This window comes from Sebastes umbrosus, chromosome 11 (genome assembly GCF_015220745.1).
Source record: "Sebastes umbrosus isolate fSebUmb1 chromosome 11, fSebUmb1.pri, whole genome shotgun sequence".
NCBI lineage: Eukaryota > Metazoa > Chordata > Actinopteri > Perciformes > Sebastidae > Sebastes > Sebastes umbrosus.
In genome coordinates this window covers 14,056,537-14,069,826 of record NC_051279.1, presented here as the reverse complement: position 1 = coordinate 14,069,826, position 13,290 = coordinate 14,056,537, and the positions used below count along the sequence as shown (strand labels likewise).

General features: G+C 41.2%; 2 protein-coding genes across 2 annotated transcripts in view; both read left to right on the top strand.

The window, feature by feature from the left end:
- Window positions 1-8,796, top strand: part of ncapd2 (non-SMC condensin I complex, subunit D2) — a 28,562-nt gene extending 19,766 nt beyond the window's left edge. Inside the window, exons 26-32 of the mRNA XM_037784298.1 lie at window positions 2,668-2,845; window positions 2,942-3,036; window positions 3,234-3,314; window positions 5,123-5,306; window positions 6,302-6,470; window positions 6,551-6,670; window positions 8,501-8,796. Of these exons, the coding sequence (XP_037640226.1) occupies window positions 2,668-2,845; window positions 2,942-3,036; window positions 3,234-3,314; window positions 5,123-5,306; window positions 6,302-6,470; window positions 6,551-6,670; window positions 8,501-8,583 (910 nt within the window). The 3' untranslated portion in view covers window positions 8,584-8,796. The remainder of the gene's footprint in view (window positions 1-2,667; window positions 2,846-2,941; window positions 3,037-3,233; window positions 3,315-5,122; window positions 5,307-6,301; window positions 6,471-6,550; window positions 6,671-8,500) is intronic.
- A 1,444-nt stretch (window positions 8,797-10,240) lies between these two features.
- On the top strand, window positions 10,241-12,750 carry wu:fj39g12 (uncharacterized protein LOC563937 homolog). Its single transcript, XM_037784326.1, has 3 exons — window positions 10,241-10,480; window positions 11,542-11,693; window positions 11,969-12,750. The coding sequence occupies exons 2-3, from the start codon at window positions 11,595-11,597 to the stop codon at window positions 12,266-12,268; spliced, it is 399 nt and encodes a 132-aa protein (XP_037640254.1). The 5' UTR covers window positions 10,241-10,480; window positions 11,542-11,594; the 3' UTR covers window positions 12,269-12,750.
- Window positions 12,751-13,290: the final 540 nt, after the last annotated feature.

Below are 13,290 nucleotides of genomic sequence, written 5' to 3'. Positions count from 1 at the left end.
CAAACTTAGTAAAATGACTGTTTTTGTCAATGGATTCCGGTTTGGTGGCTTTGAAGACAGCGATATAATTGCTTCAGTTACCCGTCGGAAAGAGCAGTCTGACGGCAAGGTAAAGTGGCTGTTGAGGGGAGCAGCAGAAAAACGTATTCTAGCCACCCAAAAAATCAATATCAGCTTAAGTGTACACTATATTTAGAACATTTTCACTGCTTTTCCTCGCCGTCAGACAGCCCTTTCCGACGTTATATTGGTCTCTTCAAAGCCACCAGACCAGACTCCATTGAAAAAAACAGTTGTTTTACCTCGCAGAACACAGGAGTATACATAAACCCCACTTCAGAAAATCAAAACTACCCTTATCAGTTATTTCCAAACTTAGCACAGCTTACTTCGACTCAGCTGGTGCTAGCATTCACATTATTCAAAACCTTATGTGTTAGCTTACTTTGGTTACCTACGTCACTGCTTTTTGTTAACGGCTGAGTGGGCGTTTGAATTTGAAAACCCAGAAAAGAAGGCAGATAGTCGACCCAGTGATATAAAATTAATTTGTCACCGTAGGAGCTCATGCTCGTCGTCACCGCCACACTAATCGACTCTCTTCGTATTAGATGCACATTATCACAATATCCGTAGATTTGTCTAGTTTCTTCCACCCAACATTATAAGGCTAACCTATGCCTTATGGCTCAGCTGAGTGGGTGTACTGTAAATGACGTTTCATCTCAGCCAACATCCCCCCTCAGCTTGTACACTTGAGCCGTCTTCATCCGGATCCCACCGCCACCACGTCTCAGTGTGTTGTTCCCCTCAGCCACTGAAGTGTTGCTGCTGTCACAATGCTCCACTGAACCAGATGATGGGAAAAGTTTACTCTTTCCATCACGACTTTTTGACGGGAGAAACTTTGAGATGATCTATGTTCGAAAACTCCACTGATATCTGCTTTGTATCCTGACCTCTGCGGTCGCCATGGGAACCGGCCAGCGCTTCGTGGCCAGTAGATAAACCCACCCCCACAAGTGAACTGGGGTGGAGCCCTTGACCGCCTCAGACAAGGGGTACTCTTAGACAACGAACAGCTTAATTACTAGTGTGTTGCGGATTGTGACTAGAACCAATGACTAGTGTGTTGTAATTATACAGAGCGGTTGGATGAGCAAAAGGGAATAATTTTGGGTTGAGTCAAAGGTTCTACAAGGGTTTACGCATGTAGGTACGCTTTCATTTTAAAAACACTTAATGGTTTCTGTCTGTTTCCTTATAGCCAACTTAGAAGCTGCACTTTCTCTGTTTGATGAAGTGTGGTTTTAATTATAATGGTTGATAATGGTTCACATTGACTTGTTTTGGACATGTAAAACATTCTGTTCTTTCATAATGCTCATTGCCCTCCTTGTGTTTTCTACCTGATAAGTATTTCACAGCGTTCCCTAATTGTCTCCCGCACACCAACACCTCCACCGTTCTCTAGGCTGCTGCCCTGGAGCCTCCTGATAAGCGTTTTAAGAATTAATTACCCCGTTTTGTTGCTGTTGCAAGCTCCTGCATTGGCTTGTGGAAGTGCCATGTACATGTGTGTGATCCTCTGCCAGGAGTCCCGCTCTCTGGCATAAATGAGAAATGGTTAATGAGTTTCTTTTGTTCTGTGGTTTTGGGTGAGGGTAAATGTAAATTGGTCTCAGAAAGCTATCAGATTGCTCTGCCACAGCCTGTCCAATCCCATTGTGTTCAGCCGAGGCTGTGACAGTTGTTTGGTTTCACTAACGTTCTGCCTAATAACCCAGTCTTAACATAGCGCTTAATTGACTAGGACTGGGAAATAACATATGCACAGGTGGCGTAATTTTTTTTTTTTTTTTTACTTCCGCCCATGTTTTTAGTTACGCTAGCATTGTGGCTCTAAACTGGCAATGTTGGTCCAAACTGAAATATCTCAACAACGATTAAATATTTTGCCATTTTGTACAGACATTCATTGTGCCCAGAGGTTGACACGTCCTGACTTTGATAATCCCTTGACTTTTCCTCCAGTGCCACCAAATGTCACTTAAAGCTGCAGTGGGTAGAAATGAAGCAAATATGATTAAAAAAAGTTAGTTAATAGTTATTTATTATTATTATTATTATAGTCACTATATCTTGACAGTAGTGCATGAGACAAGTAATCGGAAAAAAAATCATGTGCGTCTCTGTCCTCCGGTGCTCCTAATGGCATCTGCGAGATTTCACAGAAAGGAGGAAAACAACCAATCAGAGCCGAGCTGGAGCCTGCTGTCCAGCTGCCGTCTCTGAGCAGCTGTCAATCACTCACAAACTCTGATCAAGCGGTCAAACTAGGCAGCGTTGATCAAATATGAATCAGTATTCTGTTACTGTAATGTCTATTTCTTCCCTCAAATGTTTTCAGAAACATCTTGTAGTGCGATTCATATTTGATCAGCGCTGCCTAGTTTGACCGCTTGATCGAAGCCCGCAAGTGATTGACAGCTGCCTCCGTTGAATTATCAGCCAATAGGAACGCTCTCTCTCTCTCTGAAATGACCTGATGTCTCTGATTGGCCAAAGTCAAGGATAGGATGCTATCACTCATATTTAGAAGCTGACTGAAACAATAGAGGTAGAAAAATTAATGAGCCGGGGATTTCACATCTTCTTCTCCTCCAGACTCAGTGACGAGGTTCCTTCAGTACGGCAGACAGCTGTGACAGTTCTTACTCAGCTGGTGCTTAAGGATGTGCTGAAGGTTAAAGGTCAAGTCAGCGAGGTGGCTGTGCTGCTAATTGACCCTGAGCCTCATATTACCAGCCTGGCCCTGAACTTCTTCAATGAGCTGGCCACCAAGGTACACACGCAGACACACACGTGCACACACATCCAGATCCCCTTAATGGACCCTGAATAATTGGGAGGGTTTTTAACTCTTGGTGTCACCCGTCAGGACAATGCAATCTACAACCTGCTCCCAGATATCATCAGTCGCCTGTCTGACCCAGAGAGAGGTATGACCTCGGAGGACTTCAACACCATCATGAAGTGAGTTGCCCCACTTTTCAGTGTCTAGTCTCTTTCTGCTGCCTCGGTCCACTGAGGATTTGTCCATACTGAGCAGGACTCAGCAGGCCCGGGAAAAATCGTGACTTGTTTAAGAGGCTTTCGAGAGGAAAGCTGACAGCTTTGCTATTTTGAGAGTTTTTGTTTAGATGCTGTATTGTGTGTCTGTGTCTTTTCAGACAGCTGTTCTCCTACATCACCAAGGAAAGACAGACCGAGTCTCTAGTAGAGAAACTATGTCAGCGCTTTAGGACTGCCAAGTGAGTAAATCTCCACCTTCTTTCTCCTCTTCACACCTCTCACCTGCATCTTTTATGGGATTGTTTTCCTTCGTTTCCCTGTAGGGTGATATTTTGATATTTATTTTGGGTAAATTGTTATATTAATCAGGAATTTAAAAAAATAATATTTAGAATAATCCATAAATTAGTCATTACATTAATTGACTGACTAGTCGAAAAACATAATTGTCAAAAAAAGAAATCATCAGGTGCAGCCATATTTCTCTGCTCATTTCTGAGTCTGCCCTGCAGTATTTATTTTGTGCGAGATGCAGGGGTGGCTGCTGGGTAATTAGTGGGTGTTTTCAGTGCGCAAAAAGAGAATCGACAATTAAAGCGAGACGGACTCAGAAATGATGGACAGGGTTCTGGCCCCACTTCTTCTTTGCCCAATGTGCCTCTTCATTCTCATGTTGGTCACGGCCCCGCCGCCTCGTACAGCGCCCCCACCAACGCACCTTACATATTCCTGTTTTGATGAGTAGTAGCATCAACAAGATGCACTCAAGTAATTCTGCAAATTCATTATATTTCCTTGTCACACACAGTCCGTCTTCAGGCCTGTCACGAAAAAACTTTAAACTGCTTCTAACACTGAAATGAGCTTTTATTAAACATCTGGTCATCAATTTTATGCCTCTGCGCCGGCGACAGACGTGGCCAGAGGAGTTATGTTTTCAGGCTGTCCGTCTGTCCATCCCATTCTTGTGAACGTGACATCTCAGGAACGCCTGGAAGGAATTTCCTCAAATTTGGCACAAACATCCACCTGGACGCGAGGATGAACTGATTTAGATTATGGTGGTCAAAGGTCACTGTGACCTCACAAATCTAGATTTTGGCCATAACTAAAAAATCATATGCTAATTATTTGAGCTGCAACAATTAGTCGATTAGTTGTTGAGTTCCTCATGCCAAGCTGCAGGCCAGAAATCGCCTTGCATGGCACCTTACAGTACACGGCAGCTCCACCACCATCAGTGTATCAATGTTTGTGAGAATGGGTGAATGAGAGGCAAATTGTAGAGCACTTTGTCCGATAAGGCAGAAAGGTGCTATATTAATGCAGTGCATTTACCATATATTTCTGATCTGCTGCCCCGTTATGAACCGTCCAGACCAGGTCTGCTGGCTGTCCCCGGAATCGAAACTAAACGTCGAGAAGCAGCGTTCAGTTATGAACCTTGAACAAACTCCCAACATGAGATCTGTTTCAACTCTGTTCTTTTGAAATCGGGACATAAAGCGTTTGTTTGCCTCCGAATTTCATTAAGTTCAAAACTTGGGGACTATTTATTCATGTCTCGTATGGCACTGTAGTTTTTATTCTACTCTTTGACTCTATTTCAGCTGATTTTTATTTTCTATTGGATTTTGTTTTATTCCTTTTAAGCAAAAAGCACTTTGATTTGCGTTGTTGAAAGGTGCTATACAAATAAACTTACCTCGCCTTCACTCTGACATCTCATTCGCTCATTTAGTTTTGTAAACTGTCTTCCCATATAGTTGAGGAATGTAGACGGAACAATTGGCCGGGCTTCAGTCTGCCTCTGACTCATGCTTCATCCATACTCCGAGCTCAAAGGAAGGACATTTTATATTACACAATGGCAAAGTGAATTTAGATTTAAGAGATTCCTGGAAAATGAGATTTGGTCCAAATGCCAGGGCAAAGCCATATCCATGAGTAATGAGTTTTTATGTTGAGGATCTAGGATTTCTATGCATTTCACATAGTTTCTAATCAGGTTTAGTCTCCAATTCTTATGACTGTCATTCTTTCTCAGGACGGAGCGTCAGTGGTGTGACTTGGCCATGTCTCTGTCTCTGCTGTCCATGTGTGAGCGCGGATTCAAGAGGCTGCAGGAATGCTGGGAGTGTTACAGCGACAAGTTAACCGAGCTTGGAGTCTACCAGCCTCTGCTCTCCATCACCGCCAAGCTCCGCCGCGGGGCCAAAGTCCAGTTCAAGGTGCTACATACATTTCTATTTCCAAGTAGATGTTTTGGTAACATTTTATAATAACCATCATTTAGAAATGGTAAATTGATAGTCAATTAAAATGTAGTTAATAGTTATTTTTCCGTTAACAAACCATGAAACTATAATTCATGTTAACAAATTATTACTAATGTTGTTATTTTAACAGTTTATTGTTGCACACATAATATTTTATATACTATATTATAAGTATTTGTTGATTAAGAAATTATTTGTAAACCTTTACGAAATTGTAAAACATATATAAACTAGGGCTGTCAATCGACTAAAATATTTAATCGCATGATTTTCCATAGTTAATTGTGATTAATTACACATTTTTAATCTGTTCAAAATGTACCTAAAGGGAGTTTTGTCAAGTATTTAATACTCTTATCAACATGGGAGTGGGCAAATATACTTGCTTTATGCAAATATACGTATATATTTATTATTGGAAATCAATTACCAACACAAAACAATTACAAATATTGTCCAGAAACCCTCACAGGTACTGCATTTAGCATAAAAAATATGCTCAAATCATAATATGGCAAACTGCAGCCCAACAGGCAACAACAGCTGTCAGTGTGCTGACTTGACTATGACTTGCCCCAAACTGCATGTGATTATCATAAAGTGGGCATGTCTGTAAAGGGGAGACTCGTGGGTACCCATAGAACCCATTTTCATTCACATATCTTGAGGTCAGATGTCAAGGGACCCCTTTGAAAATGGCCAATGACAGTTTTTCCTCACCAAAAAAAAAAGTTTTGGAGCGTTATTCAGCCTCCCACGTGACAAGCTAGTATGACATGGTTTGGATCCCTTAGGTTTTCTAGTTTCATCTAGAGTCTAAAGTATCTTCACTCTAGCTTTGAAACTGAGCCCGCTACTACCTCCGAAAGATCGATTTGTGTTACCAATGTTATCTTTTAATATTGATGTAATCGTTGTGTTTACTGATGGTGACTTTGTTTCTCCAGGCCCAGGTAGATGAGTTTGAGAAGCGGCTGACTGCAGTTCACACACGGGGGCTGGAGAATGTGGAAAGTCCTGAGATGGATGAGGAGAACCCAAAAGAAGGAGGATCCTCTGAGAAGACAGTCATGCGCACACCTCTGCCCGCCAGAGGCCGTACGAGGACAAAGAGAGGTCAGGATTTCACTTTCAAGGGTCCTGCTGTGTGCGAATGTGCGTGCAGAAAAAACTAAATGTTTCTGTTTTTGTTACAGGTCAAGCAAAGGCATCAGTTTCTGGCCACGGCGATGACAGTTTTGTGACGCCTCAGAAATCTCGCAAGTCCAAGAAACCTGTGATCACCTTCAGCAGTGATGAAGAGGAGGATGAAGAGGGTAAGTGCAGCCACTTTATTAATTCAACACTTTACAAGGATTCTTCTGCTTATCAAATTACATTTTTACAATTGATCAGTTCATGTTTGGAGTTTAACACGGTTTTCCTTCATTTGTCTCCTAAGCAACATATTTTCTTTGAAATATAAAATTACATTTATTTAGGGCGACTACCCATTATTATTTATTAAAATGATGATACATTGCTTAATTGTTTGGCCAATAAGATTTCAGAAAATAAGTGATGCCTTCAAATAGCTTGTTTTGTCTGACCAACTGTCCAAAACCCAAAGATATTCAGTTAGTTATCACACAAGACAAAGACAAGCAACATATACTCACATTTTAGAAGCTGGAACAACGAGGGCAATGTTAGTATTTTTTTATCTGAAAATCACAAAACAATTAATTGATTATCAAAATAGGTGCCAATTACCTTTTCTGATTTCTTTCCTCAACTAGTCGACTATTCGTTTCAGCTGTTGGTATTATGTACAGAATTGACTTCAGTGTTTTGGCACAAGTCTGTAATATACTTTGGATCAATACAACAAAGTTCAGAGTGTTTGGATCGCTCGGCTGAGCCTCACTAGGCGTCTGTCTAAGAGGATTTAGGACTGTTGCTCTTAAAAGTGAGCTGTGCATTGCAGCAGAACTAATCCAAGATCCGGGGATATCTCTAATGGGTTTGATAGAAAACAACTTGAAATCTATCTACAAGTTACAAATCAAGATAATGTCAGCATGAAAATGTAGATAAGGTGGCGAGAACATGGCTTTTTGAATAGTGTTTATACGGAGTACAATTTTCTTTGTGTACTCTCCAAATTACATTTTCATGATTCACTGAGATCCTGTGTCAGCTCCGACTGAACACTTGAAACATTCCTGAGCTTTTTTTTTCTTTTTGTTTGATGTCTCATTTCCACTGTATGTAAGGCACGGCTTGACTCAATTAGAACCGTTCCTTTTTTCGTTTTTTCATTTACAGAAGTTGTCGATAACACCTGGTACTGTTTTTTTAGCACAACCCTGGTTGAATTAAAAAAAATAAAAATTATTTCTATTCTATTGTCATATTCTACCGAAATGGCCTCTATGGCCTCTGTTGAACAATAAAATATTCTAGATATAATTGGGGTTTTCAGTCCAAAATGGTGGCAGCGGCTTTTGTCAAAAACACACCGGAGTTTCGTCTCTTTGCTTCTATATTCTTTGTCTTAACTAATCGAGATCAATCAACCTTATCCATCTCGTGAGAGTTTCCCCAACTTGCGGGTTACCTTCTAGAAACGACCAGGTTCCAAGGGAGCTGAGCAGATACTGGAAGGTAGAGTTAAAACACTGCAGACCACTGATTGGTCAGAGAGAAACGTCACTTGCGCGACACGGGACATCCTGCACAAACCCACCATTTTTAAATAAACAAGCTACCGTCAGTAGCAACCGCTTTTTTTTTTTTTATTCACTCGACCCAGATTTTTTTTTTTTTTTTTAAATGGCAGCCCGCAAAACCACGCTGTGGTCAGTTGACAAAGTACAGACGTTCCTCTGTTTGGTTGCCGATGAAACGATCTAGCGAGAGAGCACACCGTTTGTGTTGCATTGAAGAGGATGTCACGGCAGTTTCACGCGGCATCGCTATGATGTTCAGCCAAGAATCACGCCTACATTGAACAGGTATTATCTGCTGTCGAAAACAAAATCAAGAAAAGTACCAAAAACGATTTGAGCCGAGCCGTACCATGCAGTGGTCATTAGTCCACGACTAGTCTAGGACAGCAACCCACGACTTGTCCTACATTTAATCTACATTTATTTTTTCACCAGATGCTGTAATGGCGGAGAGTGAGACCCCTAAAGTGACGACACCCATCGCCCGCACATCCCGACGAGCTCGCCTCAGAAACTGATCTGTCTTCTGTTGTTTTGTCTTATTTCTGTGTCTCTTCCTTTTAATCTTTTATCTGAAATGATGCTCTGCATTTTTACTTTTTAATCTTTTTACTTTTTAATCTTTTTGTATATTTTTTTAAAGATATTGATCCTTTAAAGTAGTCTAATAATGTATAATGATAAAGAATCAAGACGTCTTTTAATAAACCTGGTTCTGGTTTTGATAAGAACTCTACGGCTGTCCGTCTCATTTCAAGCTGCGTCACTCACCGGCTCTGCACGCCGAAGAAGCCTCCAGAGCTCTGACACTCAGCAATGTGTGAAGGGCTGGGTGTCCGCTGGGTTATGTCAAGTAAATTTATACCATCATTACAAGCAGCTTTGAATGTCTGCTTGTATTATGTGTTTGGACAGCGGTGTTTAATGGCTTGTCACAGCTTGCCCAGACAGTGTTACTACCCCACATGCTCCTCCACTTCATTTTCCTCAATTTTCTTAAAGCATGTTCTCTCATATGAGATTTCAGTCTTTATCAGACGAGAAACACTTTATCTCTGTTGCATGTTGTTTATTTACAATCATGTTTCCCCTCTTGTTCTGTCTGACACATTTTGCCGTTGCCTCGTTCTCCTGTAATCAATCTCTTTTGTAGGTCTCCCTCCGCTCTCTGCCTGCTGCTTTTCTCCCTCCCATCCTCCTCCTCCACCTCCTCCTACTCTCCTACTTTTCCTCTTGCAGCGCTTCTCTCTTCACTGACATCACACGCACGGTAGTTTAACCCTCCTCCCCTCCCCTCATCGCTAATCTCTCTCCTCTCTTTCGCCTACTCCCTCTCCCACACGTTGTCCTCTCCGAAAAGATGAGAGGGGTGCATTTCTGTATGTGATTGATATGTTATGTAAAGACACTTGCCGACAACAGGCTAGCGGTGTGATTGCAGCAGCACTTATGTTTTATCTGAGGACAAATTTGAGTTAAATGTATTCAGTGGGTGCTGAGAGCGAACACATGAGTAAATTTGCCCTGTTTCTAACTTTATTTAGTGCTTTACAAAGCTGCTTGTTTGTGCAGGTATGAAAACAAAACACAATTTGCTCACAGAAGCTGCTTTAATTGAGAGGAACTGATTGCATGCCCAGTATCTTGACGTACATTTGTAACTGCTGGGGGTTTATTTACTTGAAATAATCAGAGGCTGCTGAACTTTGAGGTCGGTGTGTTCGAGCTCCTAGTGTTGTAATTTCGCAGCGGGGGGTACAGGGAGCAGATGGCACTGACAGACTGTAACTTACCCAACAGAGAAGGGAGGTCAGTGCATGCTGAGAAAGACCCCGGAGACAAAGGGAGAGAGAGAGAAGCTCATATGCATGAGGGGCATTGTTACAACACGGAAAATGTATAATTCAGATTACGTCGTGACATAAAACAGGTGAATTTTACCAGCTAGTTCATAACTCAGCGGTCTCATTGATGAGGCATTAGCTGGCTGTTGCCCTCTGACCTTGCTTTGTGCAGCACAGTTTGGCTCACAGAGTACACACAATCACCTTGGCAATGACAATCACTCTCTCCAAGGCTATGACATCACTCCAAAGAAAAAAGGAGATGGGGTGGGAGGGGGAAGCGGGGGTGTCGTCTCCAGCTCTACAAAACCTCTGCAGCATCCCAGCTGATGCCCCAACATTCAGCTTCTGCCAAGAGGACGGACGCAAGAGGAAGAAAAAAAAATCCTCCTTTTCAATTCCATCACAGAGCAAGGAGTAGGAGGAGTCAGCCGAGTGAGATAGTGATGCTCCCTGCAGGTGCCAACAAGTGAGAGGTAGCCGATAGACCGAGAACCAGAGAGCCAAGGACATGAAGAAGAGTCTGTGAGAGCAGAAGAAGACATCCAGAGCTCCGAGAGAAACCAAACAGGTGAGCACGTCCACACTTTCTTCCTAAATGGTTAGATATAATTAAAAAATTGAATTCTCTTTATTTTATAGTTATTGTGCATTACAGTTCAATGTTTGTTTTTTTATAGCAAACCACATTTTGTAGAAAATGCATTTCCACAATTCAACTTGAAAGCAACCTTAGGTATAATTATAAAGTAAGAAAATACATAGGTTTTAATCAGGTTCAGGTGACTTTATTTGTACCTGTAGGTAGATTTGTTTTCCAGCAAAAATAATGTCATTTTAATAAGATCTTTTATACATTTTTGGCTGCAACTAGTGATTATTTTCATTGTCGATTAATCTGCAGATTATTTTCTCCATTAATCGATTAGCTATTTGGTCTATAAAATGTCAGAAAAATGTTAATCAGTGTTTCCCAAAGCCTAAGACGACGTCCACAAATGTCTTGTTTTGTCCACAACTCAAAGATATTCAGTTTACTGTCATAGAGGAGTAAAGAAACCAAAAAATATTCACATTTAGCTGGAATCAGAGAATTTTTACTTTTTTTTTATCTGGAAAAAATTCCTCAAACCGATTAATTATCAAAATAGTTGGCAATTATTCTCAAGGTTACCATAGAAATGATAAAAACCCTCTTAATTAATTCAAGGGATACCACCTAACTAGTACTTTTTGAAACTTAAATTGAGAACTATTAAATGTGGCAGAAAGTATTCCTGTTGAGATGAGGAAATAATTGTAATAAATGTATCCTGATTCTGTTTGATCGACTCATTTGTTTGGCTGCTTTAATCTAGATTTAAAAGCTGCAAATTAGTTCCTGCTAGACGCCCTATATACATTACATCTGTTGCATTGCTCATCTGTACGTAACGATGTTTATCTGTATGGTCCCTGTTAAATATAGAAATATATATATATATATATATTTTTTTAAATTGTTGTGAAGCGTGTCTGCAAAGACCACTTCCATCATTTACTATATACTTTTATATATATTAATTTTATATATACAGTGTGTATATTTTTGTGTAAGTAATAATCATGAATTTCTTTATGGTATCTTTGCAGCCAGTGTATTATCAGTCCTGCTCCAGTTTTTCCTGTCCGTCATCTCTGCTGCCATGCTGTGTCCTGTGCTGCTTTGTGCCACTCTGCTCCTCCTGACACCTCTGGAGATCACGGAGGCTCGCGCTCTGCACCCTCCTCCTGATGCTGTGCAGGTATGGAGGGATGGAGGGAGGGAGGGAGGTGAAGGGGAGGAAGAGGAAGAGGAGGGGGGGGGAGCCGGGAGGATGGCAAAGGAAGAAAAGAGTGAATTGAGGAGAATTCAGAGTGGATGACGGATACAAGAGAATAGTACAGAAGGAGGGGAGGGAGAGCAGGAAGGAAAGAATAAGAGGGAGCGAGTAATGAAATGTATCACTGATTGAATTATTCTCCCTCGTACACTCCCTGACAATTAAATTGAATCTTTTTTTTTTTTTTTCCCCTCTAGTTTATGGAGCAGTTTCTGGAACGCTACAATGACCTTTTGACCCTGGACGACCTGGAGAACCTGTTGAACAGCCAACCAGAGGAGCAGTCCACCTCCTCCTCGGGGGTCAAAGCGCCGGCCGAGTACCCCAAATGGGCTGACGCACAAACGCAGGCTGAGACGCCCTGGCTGCGCCTGCTGAAGGGGGCCATGGCCAATCAGAAACGAGCAGAGCCGGACCGGTCACGGAGGGGATGGAACCGAGGATGCTTTGGGCTGAAACTGGATCGGATCGGGTCCATGAGCGGACTGGGCTGTTAGTGGGAGAGGAAACAAAGACTGATGACGTCCTTCTTAGAGTATAATGAGGGAAAACGCACATGCAAAGGCGTTCACGTGCACTGAAGGATGTTTACATGTGCGTAGACTACATGTAGTATGGTGTAAACTTGCAGCGTTGCTAATGTGGTTTCATCCAGCGTAGATCAGATGCTTCACACTGTTGTGGCTGTTTTAACAGAGCAGCTGTAGTTTATTCCATGTGTAAGTATTAAAATGAATATTAGAATATTATGTGAGCTATATTTACATTAAATGATCATCTTTGATTGTCGGACTTGTTTTTTCTTTCTTTTTTTAAGTAAATTTGCACTTTATGTATTTCTAGCATTTGTCTTCGTGCAGTAAATTGTGTGTAAAATCAGGTGTAATGGACGTAGATATTCAAAACTGAAGGCACCTGTGATTCCTGCTGATTATTTTTGTTTACTTATGATTTGCATGAATAAATGGATTTGACATTTGCAGTGTTCTGGTTTTTGCTCACAGAAATTCACTTTCCCACCTAAATCCCGGTTTGTTTACTTCCTATTGCCACGCGTCGTATCAATTTGCCCGTCAAAGTGCAGCTTCAAATTCTCCTGACATATTTATTTTTTAAACTCTTGATACTTTATTAAATCTTCCAACGGCTGCTGGAGGAAGTTTCATTTCTTCCTGTGTCACTCTGGAGTATGGGCGGCCAATCTTAATAACAACTGTCTGTTTAAGATCCTCTGCTGCCTCCTAAACTGGTTTTAATCCGGCATTGCAGCCAAGTTCCCGGGGCAAAAATCTTGAATCTTTCTACAGAGAAACAGAAATACATATATTGGCATCTTTGTCAGATAATCTCATATAATGTTCCACACGGTATTTATAAAATATGTGTACATGAATATGATGCAATTGTACATTTGGCAGTCTTTCTACCAGCAATGTCTCAGTTTGAGACATGAATTCTTTTAAACATGGGAATGTTGAAGAAAAAAACAAAACATGACCCTCTACGTGGACATAACATT